At 41.0% G+C, this 20,605-nt stretch overlaps 1 protein-coding gene across 1 annotated transcript; it reads right to left on the reverse strand.

Annotated features, from left to right (window-relative positions):
• Positions 1–1,405: 1,405 nt before the first annotated feature.
• On the reverse strand, positions 1,406–19,845 carry efnb2a (ephrin-B2a). The gene is made up of 5 exons (XM_063005946.1): positions 19,439–19,845; positions 12,018–12,301; positions 4,184–4,276; positions 3,179–3,283; positions 1,406–1,917 (listed from the first exon to the last, which is right to left on the reverse strand). The coding sequence occupies exons 1-5, from the start codon at positions 19,540–19,542 to the stop codon at positions 1,511–1,513; spliced, it is 993 nt and encodes a 330-aa protein (XP_062862016.1). The 5' UTR covers positions 19,543–19,845; the 3' UTR covers positions 1,406–1,510.
• Positions 19,846–20,605: the final 760 nt, after the last annotated feature.

Consider the following 20,605-nt stretch of genomic DNA (forward strand, 5'->3'; position numbering starts at 1 on the left):
AAGCTCTTTCTGGCCCTTCCTGCTCATTCCTTTCAGCTATTTTAAACTTCACATGCTGTTTCCTCTGGGGCCTTTTGTCCTTCTATACCGAACTGCCCTACTGCTGACCATATGTGTGTATGTGTATGTAGGTGTGAGGAGTGTGTGGTTTAAAAGGCAACTATTTGTAAGGATCGAGAGATACAGTATAAGTCTAGATGTTAATGAGGAAATTGGGGAAGGGAGAGACGGGGGGGTGGTTTCCATATTTGCATAATTTGCTAGATCGTTTATATCCGCCTGGCCATTTGTGTGCTCTGTGTATCATAAATAAAGTCTTTCTACCTTCTGTTTGCTTCCACATCTCAATACAATGTACAACTAAACAAAAAATCACCATAACGAAATGTTAATTAAGCCTTTTGTTTAATTAAAAAAAAGTAAATAATAATAATTACGCTAATAGCAATGCGCCGCATGACCCTGTGCTTTTGCGCAACTAAGACAGCACCAGATCATCAAGGGTCGACATGAACCATCGGTACACATGAACGTGTAAGAGTGGACGATGCCACCATTTCACTAACACTAACGTGTGTGTGTTTGTGTGTGTTGAGCATGGGCAAGGTGGAGGGCATTTAAAAGTGCTGCTAAAGTGTTCAAAAGGTTTCCTCACCTTCCCATGACCTCAAATTCTCTCAAAATCTCTTTCGCCTCTTTAACGGCTTGTCTCTAGCCCTTGGCTGCAGAGTGAAATGTGTCTATGTCAGTGTGTGTGTATGTGTGTGTGTGTCTGTCTGTTCCACGCAACATACAAACAGCACAAATAAACAAAACCATCACAAAAGGATCTCTATGACGATACCTAGATCTACCAGACGTATTCGCAAGTAAGCCGTACAGGGAATGACGAAGAGAAATGCGATTAAGACGTGTGACCATACAAAAAGCCTTCAAGTAACAATCGAGTCATTTCGCAGGAAAAAGAAAGAAAAAAAGTGGTCGAGATGAGTCGGGGTGGTAATGAACGATTAAAAAAAACGGTATGAGTGGCCGAAAAGGCGAGAAACAGGTTATGTCCGTTTTTATGTCCACATAAAACCTCCGTATAACGGAAAAAGGAACGTCCTGTTTCCTCAATATTGGCTCTCCAATTGGGTCTCATCATGACTGGGACCAGTTCTCAGTCTATTTTACTGCGTCACAATTCTTCGCTCTTTCTCCTCAGAGTCTTTTGGCAGATCGATACAGCGTGGTTTATCGCCCTCGTCCCCGCAAGGGCCCCAGACGAGCCTCCTCAGGCACTCGACATTTCATAGAGTGCGTGTTTGTGAGGGGGGTTAGAGCAGCAGCCTCTCTCGAAAAACTATACTGAGAAGATTATAAGGAATACTCGGAAAATAGAACAAAAAGTTACAACGGCCACAAGAGGAGGCGCGGGGAGAGCGTTTTACCGTCCCGCCCCCTACAGACAGGGGCTGGTTCGGTGAGGGGGCGCCAGGGTCAAAGAACAAAGTGGTATATTAGTCCGTCACACTTTGTAGTAGATGTTAGCAGGGCTCTGTGGTGGCATCTCCTGGACGATGTATACAGGATGGCCGTAGTCGCCACTCACTTTCTCGTAATGCGGGCAGAAAACGCTGTCGGCCGTCCGTAACGGGATGATGATATCGCTGGGCTCTGAGCCGTTGTTGTTGCTCCCGCCACCTCGTTTGGGCGTGGCTAATGAGCCAAGCGACAGGGTGGTGGTGTGCGGGGGCGAGTGCTTGCCGTGGCGCCGTCGACGCTTGAGCAGCAGAACGACCAGCATGATCACTACAGCGATGGCGATGACGCAGGCAGAAGCCACACAGGCGAACAGAGCCACCTCGGAGCCGATTATCGACGATGATTTGCCACCTGGACCGTCAGGTGTGATGCCATCGTTATGTGATCCTTCTGTGGACAAAAAAAACCAAACAATTTGATTAGTCGGGTCAAAGAACATGATGCATGGTCTTATTAGTGTATCATTTAAAGCTGGAGCACTGATTCCACTAAATGCCACCCAATTATTTCATGCTCTTATGACCGCCACATTCTGTTCTCTGCTCAGATTAGAATTTGGTTTCTGGGTGTCGAGGACAGGAGCCAAGGCTAAAAACAACCTGGATGCTGCTAGTCAAAAATGGAGCATTGATTCTAACAACGTAACGTGATGTAAAACATCCTGTAATTTAGCACAGCAGTTTATTTCCATTTCCAGCATTTAGGAGACTCTTTGATCCAAAGCGTCTTACTACTGATCCAATCCAAATCTAAGCAAGGGAAGGTTAAAGGTCTTCCTCAAAGGCCTAGCAGTGACAGCTTGGTGTTTCTTTTTTCTGGATTGTTCCCCCTTTATCTCCCAATCTAGTCATTTTCGAATCCTGATTATGAATCCGCTGCTGCTTCCTTCCCTCAGACAGCCAACGTTGTTTGTGTGGACACCCGAAAAGGTCAGTGGCTCTGCCTTGATTCGAACTTGCTACCCAATCGCCCCTACGCTTGACCTTCTGATTAACAGTCCGACAGAGCCGCCTTTGCGGAAGCGACTTTTCAAACTTCGCCGCTGAGAATTAATTCTGAATTTGCCAGCTATGTGAGTGCAATTTAATGCACCAGAATATATTCAGAGGTCACTAATTTGAGTCCTGCACACGTCTTGCGGCTACCTTGCTGGCCAATTTGTCTTGCCTACACGAAAAGACGAAAGTAATAAGTATTCAATTCAGTCTTTCGAGAGGTTGCACCACATAGGTATGTTTAACCTAACATTCTCATCTTAAATTGGTACTCAAGACCCACGGTGGTCGAGTAGGGCAGAAGGTTATCACACATCTGTCCTTCATTTAAATCTGAAATCTTGCTTTATGACTGGATTTGGTGCATTCCCACGCATTCGCATTACATTTCCTTAAGCATGTGGCAGATTGGATGAATTGCTGGTGCTCTGGGCTGCTTTACAAGAGGATTACGCTGCCTAAGAAACTCCACTCAAATGACTCCGACACCCATATGTTCCTTTCTGGATCGCTAAGGGACAGAAATGCTGAAGTACGCAGTGTGTGTTTGTGTGTTGCCTCGGCAGACTGGTTCATGTCAGGGGGATCTGTAAGTGTACACTCGGAAAAGTGGGCAGCTTTCAATTACTGCCTGAAAGAACATATAGGTGTCATACCATGTTTGTCCAGGACTTCGTTGGATTTGCTGTCCTTGTCTGGGTCTGAGGGTTTAGGAGGATGCCTCGTCGGATAGTCTTTCGGAGGAACGGGGTCAGACGGATCTGTGGATCGCACAAAAATGACAGTCAGCACGGCAGAACAGGATTGGACGATAATTAAAGTAGGGTGGTGAACGTCTAGTACGAAGCACCTTCAGCACTGTGTGATTTGATTTGTGTAGGTTTGATTGATTGCAGATTACAGGATGGGATAGGACGTTCTGATTTTGCTGATTGACAGGTCTAACCCTAACCCTTGAGTTTTATTTCACTTGTTAAGAACTGGTATCATATATCGTACATCCAGGAATGATATACTGGTTTTGGTTATACAATAATAGCAGCACAAACTCTGTAACTCATTATTTTAGCACTGATTCGCATTATCTTACTAGCAGTAGCTATAATGGCAAACTCTTTAACCAGATGTATAGCCTCCTTACTGGTAGACTTGATATATTATATACCTAATATAATATATCAAGTCTACCAGAAAGGAAGCTAAACATCTGGTTAAAAGGTTTGCCATTATAGCTACTGCTAGTACTATATATTCTATAGCAAGGCTGTTACACATTCGGACACAAGAAAGTAGCTTATGTGTACTAGAATATCGCAATGTATTTATTTAGGCACTCGTCAAGCTTACTAATGAGCTAATGATTCAATTATAGCCAGCAAGAAGGCAGCTAGAACCTATTTATGCGCAATCACAACCAAACTTTATAGCAAGCTTGTTATCTTGTACTGAATAACAGTGGTACCACATAATCAAATCAATCTAATTAATGCTAAGCTATAAATGCAAAACCTCAACAGTCTGAAACACATTCAAGCAAATACCAAACTCTCGTTGACTGAGGGATGCCTGTCGCTCACAAAATCAGGACGTACCAGTCATAAAACCCTCCCAGTTCATCACAGCCCGCCATAAACATTGAATGAAAGAGCATCTGTACTCACTCTGTCCGACTTTCATGACGATTTTCATGGATTTCATTTTACAAACTCCTCCTTCCTGATTCTCCAGGCCCTCCATCGTGCCGTTCGACGTTGCTGAAAGAAAAAAAAAAAGACCACCAGGTCAAGCTCAGGCTGCATGCTAACAAGCGCAGTCTAACCCTCACGTGTATACGCTGCAGGATTCACACAACTCAGACTAGCAACATTAAAGAATATATATACATTTTATGGATCCCCAAGGTATGATATAAATACGTAATGAATCTCAGAGTAGCATAAATCTTTCATTTTCTTTCATATTGGCAGCTTTTCCTAACAGTACCCAGGGTTCCTGCGCTCTTCAGCTGACCTCATACGGCACAGAACTCGGACCTCAAAGATTTGGCCAGCGCGATCGGACCGTATGAGGGACAGGAAGAAGGATAGCTGGGCGGACAGCTTAGGCACAGCAAGAAACTGCAAATATTTTAGAAAGGAGTAGTGTTTATAGCTTAAATAAATAAACGTAGACTGTTTTTCCCCTGTACTTAAATACAGATGATCAGCCAAGACACATTTGGAGTCCAGAGTTTGTGTTATGAGTTAAGTACCAGAGCAAAGAGGAGCACTGATCCCTGTGGTGCTCCTTTAATTCCCCAGTTGTATCTCCTCTTCCGCTGTAGACCCCAACTCTGACCAAGAGCTGTACCTAACACATGCCCACTCCGACACATGTCTAGTAGCCAATCAGTTTTTTCACCTAATTGCAGCATGAATGAGGAACCCCTTCAGCCAGCCCACCCTCAGACACATCCAATCATGTCTGTGTAGTCTCCGGGCCAGCAATAGCCGAGCTGAAATTCGAACTCGAGAGCTTGAGATCTCAGCAGTGAAGTGCTGTGCCACCCGAGCGCCAATAAGGATTTTTTATACCCATTGCTAGTAATGGCAAAGCAGGGCACTTTCTGGAAAAGTACTTTTATGCTCTGCTGCAAAAAGCTGCCATTAGCATCAGAGAGTCAGAGCAATTGAGGTACTTGCGGTGAAGCTGATAATGTGCAGAAAATCTCTAAACCTGACGTTAAATACATGTCAAATATAGGATGAACGTGAGCCAATAATGATGACATCATGCGGAGTTCACTATACATCCAATCAAGCCTCGGGCAGCCACGTGTTCAGCCCTGCTACCTCTGCATGGTTGTAGGATGATAGATCTGTGCAAGACTGTTGAGCCAGAAAGCATCAACCTAGTCGTGTGTGTGTATGTGTGTGTGACTGTCTAGCGGGCATGCAGTCTATCAGTTCAGTAACACAGGGGTAACAAGCTGCCAGGGGCTTAGTGTTTGGCCTCTCTCCAGAACGCTGGTCTGCATTCATAGGGCGGGTGAGAGATATATAGAGAGAAAGGAGGAGGTTTACAGTCAGCAAGCCTCCAGTCACATGAACACCAGTTTGGTGACTACAAAGCCAAATAAAAGCAGGTGCTTCATTTAGGCATGTCGTCTAGGTTTTTCTTTCTGACCTCTGTTCCAAACCCGTTCCACACAAAGCCGGTTCATTTCTTAAATCCAGCAGTAAGACTCGCAAATACACACCGAAAGCACTAATCACATGAGAGGCAGGAACATTCCAGAGCGAGCATAGAGGAAGCAAGCGAGCGTGTCACGCTGTTCTGTGAACATGAACATACAGGTCAGGATCAGGCATTTGTGCTTCTGATCTGGTTCTGATCTTCAACATTAAAGCCAGAATGGGATCATTCCACCAAACCAAGCCCAAAAGACTTGAAATTTCTGTTTCACTGCTGCATAATTGAGTGCTTTAACTTTGCAGTTTATTTATAAAAAGGCTTCATCATCATCAGGGTCGCGATGGGTCTGGTACTATCCAGAAACACAGGAACAAGGCAGGAATCCATCAAACCCACCGGAATTATCAAATAAATAAATTATATTTTAATATTACTACTACTACTACTACTACAACAACTACTACTACAAATAATAATAATAATAATAATAACAGTAATAATTGCCATAATAATAATATAAAATAATATTTTACTACTACTACTACTACTACTAGTAATAATAATAATAATAATATAAAATAATATTTTACTCCTAATAATAATTATAATAATAATGATGATGATGATAATAATAACAATTATTGTTAATAATTATAGTAATAACAATAAAATAATATTTTACTACTACTAATAATAATAATAATAACAATATAATTGCCATAATTATAATAAAAATATTATTTTGCTGCTACTACTACTACTACTAATAATAATAATAATAACAATAATAATAATAATAATAATAATAATAAAAATAATAATAATGATAATAATAATAACATTTTACTACTATTACTATTGCTACTACTACGACTACTACTACTACTACTACTAATAATAATAATAATAATATAAAATAATATTTTACTACTTCTACTACTACTACTAATAATAATAATGATAATAATAATATAAAATAATATTTTACTACTTCTACTACTACTACTAATAATAATAACAATAATAATTAGTTACTACAAATCACTACTATAAATATTAATAATAATATATTATAATAATAATCTAAAAAAAAATTCACTACTACTAATAATATTAATAATAATAATAATATTAAGTGCATTACATTAGCCCTTCGCTGGGATCCAGGGTTCAAATCCCCAGTGTTACCATTGGTTGGTCGTTCATCTGCATACACACGATTGACTATCTAAGAGGGGGTATAAATTGTCGTTTTGTCTAGGGTGTGTTAACACGTTGTGCCCAATTATTCCAAGGAGACTGGACCCGCTATAACCCTGATCGGGATAAAGTGGTAGTGAAATATGAAGAAAATGTTTAAATAATTTATGGCAGGATTCAGAAAACGTAATGAACTGCTTTGTATTTTCGTCAGTAAAAACCCGGATAGTTGTAAATTAAAGAAGTGCCAAGTCGTTGTAGAAAGCAAAACTATGGGGTTAAATCCAATGTCCTCATGGTTTAACATGAAAGTTTTGACCTGCTGTAGTGTGGGTGAGGTGCGTACAGGCCAGATGACATTCCAAAATGCTTTTTCGAATTCTAGCAAGTGCCCAACATGCTTAAATGACATTAAATACGCTTCAAGAAATCACCTGCAACTACCTTACTAACCATAACATTCATGTTCCTCTAATGTTTGACCTGAATTTCTTTTGCATGTGAATTTCTGTCCATCTGACGGAGACGGATCAGAGGGGAATTACACGGTGCTGGACGGGGAGAGAGAACGAAATACTTCGGGAGAGGAAAAGTGGAGCTGGCTGCCATTCACGTGAAACCACAATGAAAGACACAAAGGGAGGTCGAGCGAGAAAGAGAGAGAGCCAGAGGAAAAGTCGGAGAGCGTAGTGAGCGAGAACGTCGAATGCTACGTGCCCGCAATCAGTCAAACGTCCGTGTGCATTTTCAGCTCCGTTTTCTTAGACTAGCTTTCCCTGCTCTGCCATCTGGCCCCTATGGAGTGCAAATTAGCCTCGTCGAACACACGCACGCACACATACAGCCTGAGAGAGAGACTTGGGTCGTGAAAGATCACACAAGCATGATAATGACAAAGTGCACATAATTCTAGATGTGACAGACTCTGGGAGTACGAACACACACACACACACACACACACAAAGGCACACTCACGTAGTACGGTCATGCTGCCGTATTTTCATAGATTTGTATATTACTGTAGCTGAACCTGTTTTTGCCTCATTAAAGCTTTACCGCAAAATGCATTTTTTCCGAATAAATTAAGCATTTTCCTTTTAGAGAGCACACACACACATACACACACACACGATCGATAGGTAAATGAGCCAAACAGTCAGAGAATGAGCGAGGGCTACTGTATGCTATTACACTCATGCTCTCGTTCAGCCGCCCCGTTACAGGGTAATGTGACCCGATCACCATGGTGCCGGGGTCACCCAGCTCTGAGCCCATCAGCTTCTAATGAGCACTGACACTAATAGGAGACAGCACTGACCCTGCAGTTCAACCACACACACACGGGCCCCATCATACTGTTGCCATCACAAAGTGTGTATGTAGGTTACACCAATGCCACTTTATACACACCTATTACTAAATAAACAAAGGTACTAGGGCATGGGAATATGACACTACGACTGCTACAGCAGTATATTAAAATAAATACACAATTTTTTATATCCAGTGTTTTTATAAGTGCATTGTGGTTTTCTAAATGGACACAAAATTTGAATTTTATTCTTCAATATTTTTCACTTTTTCTGGTGGCTAGGTACTAAATAATAAAGTTTTGAGTTGTTTGTGTTATATACTTGTAGTACAGACTTACAATTTAGAGCCAAACTAAATACAAACTGTGCATCGTACATTTTTTATAGGAGCTATGGTGGCGCAGCGATACACTACCCTATCCCACTACTACTGCTCACATTTTTACTATTCGAATCCCCACCAGTTCTATTAACTGGACGGGCGTCTGAAGCGGGTGGCTGTAGCCAGACCCATCACAACCCTGACCAGAGTAAAGCAATAGTAAAATATAAAAATGAGATTTAATACTTTTATGTATAACCACAATATGCATTCTGGTAGACTTTTGGATAGCATGAGTTCCTCACTATAATAATCTTTTATTTTCCTAATTCCTAATTTTCTCTTCTCTTGAAATACACATTGTTTTACATCACGTTAGATAAAAATTATTTTTTTTAACTCATGCACTTTAAGTAATCATAATAAACTCTCGCGGCATGACAGAACTTGTGCGGCAGCTAAAGCACTTAATGTTAATTATGTTTGCAAAACTGAAGTCTGGAACCCGGGAAGTTTGGTCTCTTGAGTTGGGTTGTCTAACGAGTTCTTCTTTATAAAGTGTGTGTGTGTGTGTGTGTGTGTTTATTTTTTTGGCTTGATGGAGCCACATTTTTTGTTTTAGATGAAAAGCTACATTGAATAGATGTGGTATTTAATTAATAACAAGCAGCTGATTGGAGAAAATATTTGATATTAAAATGTAAAATATTTTTTTATATATTATTGTTTTATTTTGGTCAGGGTTATAGCAGGCCTGGTTCCAGTGGGAAACATTGTAAAGCTTCGGCCATGCCAGCCCCTCGGACAAAGACCGACAACACCACTGAGATTTAAACCCAGCGATGGTGGGTGAGCGTATTCGAACACATGAGGTATTGTAATACGTATCGTATCACAACTAGATATTTAGCCGTACTGCTCAACCCTGGTATGTTCAGTTCTTTTCTAGTAAACAAAATAATCACCTGGGTTAAGAATGTAACTTATACACCAATGAGGCCGGTCATAATTTAAACAGACAAAAAGTAATTACAGCGCTGATGGAATTCCACTCAGTTTATTATTCAGTGCTGGAAATGCTGCCTCTGTCTTCTCTTTCTAATTTTCTCTCTGTATGTTCAATCACTCTTTCAGTCCTGCTCTCTCTCTCCATATTTAGATCATGTTGCTCAATCTCTTCCCAGCTCTTTCAGTCTGTCAGACAACATTAGCTCAAGTTAATCTACACACAAACACACCACACACACACAGGCTCCCCGTGTCAGTCCGCTGACAAACAATGGTAGAGCCATTTCAAGGCTTGACAGACACACACCCATAAAAAACAGACAATGCCCTAACACACTCGCTTCTGACAGGTTGCACAGGTAATCCAGGTGCTTAGCGTCCGTGGCTTAATAACAACTGGCAAACTGATGGCAGCATGGCATTCATCGTCGTCTGTTTGGCACGTACGGTTTCTGTACAGTACGAGTTTGTATGTCCGTCTGTCCTCGACCGAACCATTAAGATCCGTTTGTGTAATTAATTGCATATCAAACATCAACACCCATCATTGGATTCTATCTTTAACGAGTTCACAGAGCAGTCAGTCGTCGGCACATAGGCACTCAATAGCAGGGCATGTACACACACACACACACACACACGCACACACTTCTCCAGCTGCAGGCTATCACTGTACTATAGAAAAAGGCAATTAACATCTCCAATAGAGAAAAATGGCCCATTTATCCAGACCCTACATCCCTGCAGTCTTCCCCCGTTCCTGTAACTCTCAGCTCCAGCATTAGCGATTGCTAAGCCTGAAAATGAACGATGAAGAGAAAAGGGCTGAATTTGCACAACCAGCAAAATTGGATTTCCTCCTTCGGCAGGAGTCTGGAGTGAACTTTCCTTACGGTGACGTCCGGAGGAGCAATGCATCAATTCCGGGAATTGTCCGTGTGTTACATTTATCGTGTGCCTTTGCTATTTTCCCACGTTACTAACTGCGCTTAGAAAGCTTGCGTGAACCCATGTGAAAGAAAAGGCCTGCCGGGGCAGAATGTACACACATGAACCTGGGAAATACGGTACGCTATGGTCAGTTACCAGTTTAACAAAGGATCATGTGAAGTCGGATGAGTCTGCTAATGGTGATGCTGTAACTATTTCTCTACCAGACGCTGAGAGCAAATCCACCACGGTACCTGTAAACAACAGCAGCAGCCCTAATTAGATGGTTTTTGGTTTGCCCAGCTGTGGTTGTTCTGATGTTTTGTTGATTCCATCAGCTGTCTGTACTTGTTTCTTAACCTAACCATACAGCCCACTTCAGTATGGTTGTTCCAAATCTAGCACAGGTACTCAGGTACAGTGCAGGTCACTAGGCGATTTGAATACATTTGAAAATGTACCGTATCATGGGGTAGCGTGCAGTAGAAAAAGGGTATGAGTATAAAGTTTGGGCACACCTAATCAAAGAGGGATTTTTCTATATTTTATGATGATAAAAAATTATAATAATAAATAATAATAATAATAAATAAATGAATAAACTGGAATTACGAACAGATTCCAAAGTTGGATGCAATTTTTGTTTAGCAAATTTATAGTTTTCTGTCAACCAGCTTTTTTGATCAGCTACAATGTACTTGCTATAAAAGTACTTAATATGGGATATTAAAGTATTATTATATTTTATAGTATGTACTATAAAAGTACATGATATGGAACATTACAGTAATAGTAATATGGGATATTTAATGAAATATTTACTTAAGTCAAATTGTATTTAATTTAATCAGGTGTATGTTACTGATGTACTGCCTTAATTGTGTGTTGGTTACTGTACAGGATGATAAAAAAAACCTCTTTGATTCATTTCTGTCCGTCTTAAAATGTTCCAGAATAAAAATTTTGTTTATATGCAACTAATTTGTTGGAGTTCTTTGCAAAACCACAGCAGAAATATGAGAATATTTTGGGAACTGCTACCGCTGTGCTCTGGGGCTGGTCAGGCGTCTGCATACAGACATGACTGGATATAACTGATGAGTGGCTGAGGCCCCGTGGTGGATTGGCTTCCTGTACGGGGTGTGTTACTGCATTGCGCCCAGTGATTCTGGGGAGACCGGCCCTGCCATGACTTGTTGGTAAAATACAACAATACAACAATAATAAAAAAATTCATAAATAAAATTTTGGGAACTGTCATGACATCTATATCTTAAACAGCTTGTTCATTTTCTGGTAAATCATTAATTTTATTAATTTTACAAATCCTAAAATTACATAAAATACTGCGTATCAGGCTGAGGTTAAGGTGCCCACATACTTTTGACCATAAAAGTGAATCTATCCTATCTGAACCCATATAGGTAAAAAGTCATTACAGTGCATGTTTTCCTATTGCTGCATCTCTAAGAAAAAAACAACATAAACAATGCAGCCATAATAAAAAGAATAAAGTGTGTGACAGATTTACTCATTTGAGCTACTTACAAATAATGTAGTAGTCTTTCCCTTTGAAGAACTCCAAACCCCAAAGGTTAGGACTAAACTCCTGGAACTTAAGGGTGAATTTGACATCCTGGTCTGGTTTGACACAGTTCAGGAGCGGCGTATCGGCCTTCGTGACCGTGCAAGAGTCCAACTGCTCACGGGGAACCATGTACAGCTTGTAATACTCAACTCCGTCCATCGATCCGCCCTCCACTCGTGGACACACGATGTCCATTTTGTCCCCGATCTGAGGGTACAGCACTAAACCCTGACCTGGAACGAACCTGCGGAAGGAAAGAACAGGAAACGGAGAGCAGAGTGAGTTAGTTTATCAGGTTTTACACTGAAACTGTAACTTCTCAAGATCAAAAATAAATCAGGTGTGGATAAATAATTTATTGAGGCTGATTAATTATTTAAGAATTATTATGAGGACCAAGGACAGGCGGAGAACGCAGGAGCGAAGTTTGATGACTCGGCTTTGAAAGACGTGATTTTGTCAATGCTAGACATTAAAAACAGCAACAAGCTTGTTGACACTGTACATAAACGTCAGAATTTCAAAACCGATGGCGGCTTGATGACAAAAGCTCAAACAAAGGATCTGCTGAAACTCGGTGACGTCGCGAGAAACTGTGCGAAGAAACACACACACCCACATGACCGGCCTGAAGATTGTGTAAGATCAAAACTGTACCGTATAAGCGTTCGTGTGACTGTGCGCTAATACATGTGCAGATGGCTGCCTGACACTGCTATCTCGCAGATAGTTACGCCCATGCGAATGAAAGCCGGCAGCTCAAAAAATACAACTCCAAACACCAGATCTCTATCTGCCGTCGCTGTAATTTACCACGGCTTTGTTTGGATAGGGTAGAATAGGTGTACATGGTAGGTTCTGTGTACGTGGTGGCTAGCACGCACTCACTCACTCAACACTTTGAGTGGCGGGTTGGCATTTTCGAAGTGTACGCTAAACTGCCGTTGGGATGAAACGTCTTCCAGAGAGCTACCTGCGTGTGAGCTACTTGAGTGTGGGTAAACACACACAAACAGACGTCTATATACGCGCACACACACATTGCTGTTTTGTGATAGAACAGCAGCAGTCTGTGTGCCTAAATGTTCATTCTTTGGACTCAACGCTGGCCCTGCGTTTACCTTACCGGATGAGGTAGTGGTAGGGTGAAAACCAAAATCTAGATTGCTTATTAAATGTGGCTTTCGGTTTAGCCACTGGCCTTGTGTTTACTTTAACAGTACGCTGAGATATAATCGTTTTATTTATCGTTTAATATTTGATAGACAACTAAGTATATCATAAAACACAACTAAATTAAACACCATCTTTAATGCATGTCAAATTAAAGCTTAATTGCTCGCGCTTGTATTCATTTAGAGTCCTGGATGAATGAAATACCATCTTCCAGTAACACACAGTCAATAAAATCTTTGCACTGACACCTGTAAGCATCTACGAGCATCTACATTCCATTAAACCACAGGTCGTCTAAACAGACTCACCCAGAGCAGTGGTTACAACTCCTGAGCTCCAGCGGAGCCTAGAGAACGAGAATATAGCAGTAGACGTAGGAGGGCAAGGTCAAACAAAAAGCCTCATGTTTGTAAATAGCTTAACCCTAGTCTATAAGACACACTTAACCCCTCGCCCCCTTTCTTTTGTTTTTGCCTCCTCACTTTTTGTGCGTCCCAGATTTATGGCTCGAGTCGTAAAGGCTTAAGATTGCGCGTACGTGGAAGAGAATCCCGTCAACACAAAAGCAGCCGCGCGTTCGACCGGGCCAAACAGGGCCGCAGCTGCGGAGAGACATGTGCGTGTGTACTGAATGAGAGGGGGGTGGCAAAAGAGGCCAGGGTGGCACTGGCGGACATCTACGGTCGCGTGAAGAGACTGAGGAAACGCGCTCGCGCTTCGACTGGCTTACCTTCATCTTCTATGATTTATGGCTGACACACGGGCTTACTCATGCTCACGTGCTACGTCAAAGGTGTCTAAATATGTTTTCCTGGCAGTGCGGTTGACGGCGGTGCCAACATGCACACGGTCTGACAAAAAGCATCCAGAACAAAAATTTGTGAAAATAAATATGACTGACGAATCCACAATTACTCAGATTCGTGGAGAATAAATCCCACTGCACACATCTGTTTATTATGTCTCTGCCCACGTCACCACATTTTCCTTTTAATGCCCCAATCTGGGTTTCTGGTGTTCCACAAGTTCCTGGACCTATGGATGACACACCTGCTGGCAGTAAAACCATCTTTACATATCTGGGTATGTCTAGTCAAAAATTGCCTCTAAATCTATCCCTAAATCTTTCGCCATGCCTGTATGAATCCCTCCTTCCTTTTGTTCTGTCTTAATGCTGGCTGCTAGTTGTGTGGCCGGACTCAGTAGCCTAATCCCGTCCTGTCGTATCGAGTTCTAAGAAAGCCCCAACAAAAGCAAGGGACAAAAAGGAAAAAGATGACTTTCCACCCAATATGGAGGTCTGTCAGATGAAAAAAAAAAGCTGGACAAAAGTAAGGCACAAATGTTACTGGGTTTTAAATGGAGGCACATCATGCTTTCAGCAGCGTGAGGTCGGACAGGGTTTTATTCGACCATGCCACTCTATCCATGCTCATTCTTTTTACTCCCCTTCACTCCTTTGTCCTTTATTCACTCTCTAATCCCAGACTATAAGGCATTTGGTAGACAGGCAGTAATGCCGACTGGATTCTACAATACAAATATGGCTCTAACCTCAGACTCTAACCTGTCAGCGTGCCCTATCAGACCTGCTTGTGCTTTCATACTTTTCTCTCAGTCCTTCCCACTATCTCTTTCCCTCAGGAATCCCACTCATCCACTCACATCACATTACAAAATCAGTTCAACTTGAGAAACATTAAGAAAAAAAAATCATGGATGTGTTGTGGGACCGAACACACTAATAAGGTCCCCTTGTGATTCTAACGTCGGGAGAAGGGGGGCTGCGGAGGGAGTCGTTATTATTCATGGGCGATTCATCAAGCTCTGATGGTACTATCTGCATGTATATGCCTCCACACAGGGTCCAGGCAGCCACCCCACTATGCCTAGCAAAGAGATGTAATCTCTTAATAAAGAGAGAAAGAAGGAATAGACAGGGGGACTCGGGTGTCTTTTGAATAAAAACGTGTAGAGCAGACCTCGCTTTTGTTTCTCCGCCTCGAATACAAAATGGATTAGCAGTGCGATTCGGTGAGGGAGGGAGACAGAGGGGGGATAGACAGGGCGAAGAGAGAACGAGCATTTACGAGTCAAATACATCAGGTTGGAACAAAACCGTGTTTAAAATCGACATAGGGGATCAGAATCATTACCGAATCAAGTGTTCGAAGAAAAGCTAGCGTACGCTCATGTTCCATTAACTAACGGGCTACAAACGATTCACCCACAGGAGAAAAATAAAAGCAGTCCCTTCGAGTTAGCAAAATTGAAATGTGTTTACTCTGTAAACTAATAATTAACAATGCAACGTCAAAATGACAAAAAACGACAAAAATGCCATTAGAATTATTTTCTAAAAAAGCAGCTCCGCTCCCCCTTTAGCAGAATCAGCTAAGCGGTGAATGCAGTAACCCTCAGGCCTTTAGACCCTGGAGACGTGGCCCACATTTACACAACCTTTCCGTTGGGAATAAGTGCACACAAGGTCACTTTCAACCACCAGACGTAGTCGTTTTTACACTAGTATATTTATTGGCATTTATTTTTTAAAGTAAGGAAGATCCACATATCCAAGAGCTGATAAAGCCAAGGTTTTGCAACAGGTCCAAATCTAATATACAGTCCTAATTAGGATTACATCTTTATTAAGTGGACTAAATTGTTTTAACTGTTTATCCGAATTCAGAAAGTAGCCTGTATAATAGATGCATATATTGATGCTTTTATAATAAAAATATTTGGCACAGCACTCAAAGTTATAATTAAAGTAAGTAATTTTAAATGTACATATTTAGGTGACTTGCTTTATTTCAAATTTACAGTCATTATCTGTTTAGACTACTGCCTCTTAAATAATTTAATAAAAAAAATACAAATGCAGCTGTAGAACAGCAGAATTTCCATTCTTGATTCAATTTAATGTTAAAGCTTTGATAATCCGTGAATCTGTAAGCTAGCAAGCCATGCAAAACCCTAAAATCATGACTGTGGAATAGTGTGAGCTACATTGCGTCCTGTGTTCATGTCTTGTACAGTTTCTAAGTGGGTCAGATTCTCAAATCCTAAAGCAACCAGGTGACTTCACTCCACATCTGATACGAACAGATGTAGTTTTATATAATGGGCTTTATATATAATATCTGGAAATAATAAATAGCTCTTTATTGGCATGCAAGAGAGGACGGAAGCTCTTCACGTGGTATCACAGACTTAGTTGTGTATACACACTGGTCAGAGGGACTCTACACTAATCCACTTGCTCTGGCTTCACTTCAGATTCATGTCAGGCCTCTTATAACCTCCAGACATGGTTCAATTATTAATATTAGCTGCTTCAAACCGCTTCATACTAAAGCTGAGTGAATGAAGGCCGTATATAACTGCGCAGAGGCATGCATCGATGTACATGCTCAGCATTTCCGTGTGCCCGCTCCTGTCCAGATGGGAAAATATATGCTTATGTTCCAAATGCACACCACACTACTGTATTATTGAAATGTAGTACAGTGCGCTAGTTACCAATTCCACTTACTGTATTGTACATAATGTATGAGGCTACACAACACAACTAACCTGGCTGGAACCGTACATGTTTAGGCAGTAAAATAAGTCCACACTGACTTGGTAGGAGTATTAGGGTCAAAATAGGTTTATTAGAAGTCGCATTGTAGTGGTGTTTACTTTTCAATCAATGTAATTAAAGCAACCAGAGAAGAATCTGTAATATGGTGTAATTGCAGCAGTTTGGTAGTTGTGGATTGGGACAGACCAACCAATCTGATAGATCGGAGGATTGATGGAAGATGACAGAATTTTCATAAATGAAATGTACAAACATGCCGATGACCAGATTGATAAATTTTCATCTGTATTTATTTCTACAACGCTTAAAAGTTATTGACCGCAATCTATTAAGCAGACAGAAGCATGTCAGAAAAAGTACAGTAGAGGATTGAGAGACGTTCCCTGTTGTGGCACTAGGAGTTGAGAAGGCATGACTGTGTTTTTATTGTTTGTTTATATTGTCGGTGGCACATCTTTTCATGCATCTGCATTTGGAATTCAAGCATTTTGAATGATGAAATTTTACCTTAGGGACACATTGCAGAATTCAGTGCACTTATAAGTTTCACAATTATCAATTGTCTATGGAATACGTTTATGTTAGTAATATACTGGTCAATACATCTATAATAATAATAATAATAATAATAATAATAATAATATATGAGCTGTAAAAACAGCAACATGAGACTTTTTTTTTCTTTTTAAAGATTAAAATATGTATAGATTTTATGTCCCTACTATCAGTTAAATGGAAAAAGAAATAAATAACTGTTTTAAACCATTAATCCAACCACTGCCACACGCAATTATAAAGCAAAAAGTCTGCCCAATTAATAGGCAAAATAATAAAATGGAACACTGTCATTTTACGCGCACTTATATTAAAGCAGAAGGATAAATTAAGCAAATTAAACTGAAAGACAGTGACTAGATTGGTATAAAACACACAGTTAAAAGTGATCCAAGCACATTTTTTTTGGGCCTGTATTACAGACCTGGGCGCATACAGAGTTTACAACCAGGCGCAGTTAAGTTGGCTCGATTAAGTTTATAAACGCCTGGTGTGCGGGCATGGGAATGAACGTTTGCGCGTTGTTGATTGGGATTTATGCTCCTATAAATGAGTTCAAGTTGTTTCGCATGCCATTATTTTTTATGGCTCTATAACTGCTACTAAATACACTGCGCAAAAAGCCGACACTGATACTGATACAGCTGATTATTTATTAGTGCGTAAAAAGAAGCAATAACAAATATAACGCGCACAAATGATGGAGCTGATTATTTTTAAAAGGTGATACGAGTGTGTGTGTGTGTGTTTTATATCAGATTTATGTTATAAGGGAGCAAAGGACCATGAGAATACTCAGGCCTACACACAATTAGGTACTTAGGAGTGATACCATTACATTAAAAGAACGAGCTTTGTTTCTCTTTCCCTTCACCTTTCCATAATAAGTTTTACCACGAAGAACTACACTACTATAATTCTTAAGTTTGTTCTAGCATCAAGATTGTTTAAGAGCCAGCCATGAATGTGTACTTTTGGGAATCCAAATGGATTTTAGGTCAGCCTGGCACCTATAACGCACACTAAGGTCACAATAACGCACACTAAGGCCGCGTTCCAAACCACCTATACTTTAGGTATATATATAGCAGGCAGTCTGTACTAACAAAAAAAGATCCCCAATTGTCTGTTTCTATTTCTACCTATATTTGCTATGCTTTGACATGTACGCACTCGTTTTTCTTAACTACGAGTCACCAGTTGGTGTGTTGAAGCAGTGAAGCAGCACATCAGGATGTTTTTTTTTTCTATTTCAATATATCGGTTGTCTTACTCCAACCTGTGTGAAAGAAAGTCCAGTATCAACTGGATGACGGCAAGGAATCCATACAAATGTAGAATCTACATGGACATTTCAGGACGGACGCGCAATCCCCCTAGTGATGTTGTTTTGTTACTTTATTTATTTATTTATTTTTGCTGCGTAAAGACGCAGGGGTGAATTGTACGAATCATCATTTGCATTTGATATTTATTTTGCCTGTCTAAATATAATTAACATAAGGCTTAATAATTGGGATAAAGGCGCTGGGAGAACTGTACAGAAGACCGTCACCTCACGGGTTTACGCAGCAAATAGCGCGTCCCAAAGCGCACAATATATAGCAGCATTTAAACAGCATTAAAACTAATACGCAGCCTCCAATCTGAGAGAAAAAACCTTGTATGTATATGTTTTCTTTTTCTTTTTTACAGTTTTAACAGTCTCAGCTATTTTCTATCAATTCAAAGTGTTATTTGCGCATTAAGTGAACCGAATCTAAGTGTTTTAGGGAAAAAAGCGCATGTAACTTTAACCTGGAATTAGGGTAAAATATATAGGGGAGCAAATTTATTGAGCTCTGCCATGCAGTCACTGTTGGGCCCTTGAGCAAGGCCCTTAACCCTGTCTGCTCCAGGGGCGCAGTACAACGACTGACCCTGTGCTCTGACCCTAGCTCCCACACAAGCTGGGATATGCGAAGAAATAATGTCGTTGTACTGTACACCTGTATATGTATATATGTATATGACAAATAAAGGCATTCTATCCTGTTCTATTGAATGTGTATTAGTGGGACTTACTTGCTATTGGTCGTGTTCCAGTAGATGGACTCTAAAACGGTTGCGTTCACCTTGCACACAAGCACCAACACCCAAAGGTAGTACGTCCACAGAGACTCCCCCATGACCTCCAAATCCGTCTCGGACCACACAAATGTGCAAAGAAAACTAAACAAAAAACCTCTCCTGAAGCCTGAAGAGTGCCACCAACACACCAACAAACCCCGGACAATTCTGGGTGTCCCGATTTCCAGCAAGCCCAGCTAGGAGTAGAGCATCCCGGTGTAGGCGTTAGTCCGGTCTGAACAGCGGCTGCGCCTCGAACACTGATCCCAGAGCTTAGGCGAGGGACAGTCTCTCATTCAGCAAGAATAAAAAAGTAAATAAAACGGATTAAAACGAAGACGAGTGAGCAACCCTCTCCTTAAAGAGCAGGTACATGATTCCTCAGAGGAAAGCGAGCTGAGCGCCCGCACCGGAGCTCCGTACACACCGTATGACCAAGTTTAATCCGCAGATAGCAATTCCAATAGATATTCCGTACAGGCGAGTCCGATCTCCAGTATCAACCAACGCGCACTGTTGAATGGAGTAAATTAAACAAGAATGACAAATGAGTAAAACTAAAAAAATGGAAAAAATGAAAGTAATGGAATCAGATGGATGTTGCTGGTATGGATCGGTGAAGTCCGGAGCCAGTGCTGAGCTCAGTGAGTAAAGAGTAAACAGTGGAACAGCCGCTCTCACTACAGCTCTTCTAAACCTTCTGCGAGCGCCTTCCACTCCCAATAATATTTGGCGAAGCTGGGGTTGTAAAAACTCCGCCCACGAGGACGCTCATTGGCCAGGCTGGAAAAGCCAACGAAAATAAACCTGTCAATCAAACGGTCGCACGGCAACGGATCGAGCGGCGACAGCAGGAGCGCATGAAGCAGTCTCCGACATGAATATTCTATCCGTGTCATTAGTTCGGACCCGGCCCGAGCCCTGCGCGCTTTTACGCACCGTCGTATTCTTTTGTACATCTTATAAATATACAAATACATAAGCAATTAACTTCTTATTTTTAGTCACTCAAATAACAACGTCATCTCAAGCTATTGCATTTATTTATTTATTTATAGTGGGTTGTTCTGCTATATAACAGTAATCCAATAGCGTACTGCAAAATCCCCCCCCCCCAAAAAA

Source organism: Trichomycterus rosablanca, chromosome 12, assembly GCF_030014385.1.
Source record: "Trichomycterus rosablanca isolate fTriRos1 chromosome 12, fTriRos1.hap1, whole genome shotgun sequence".
NCBI classification, from domain to species: Eukaryota; Metazoa; Chordata; class Actinopteri; order Siluriformes; family Trichomycteridae; genus Trichomycterus; species Trichomycterus rosablanca.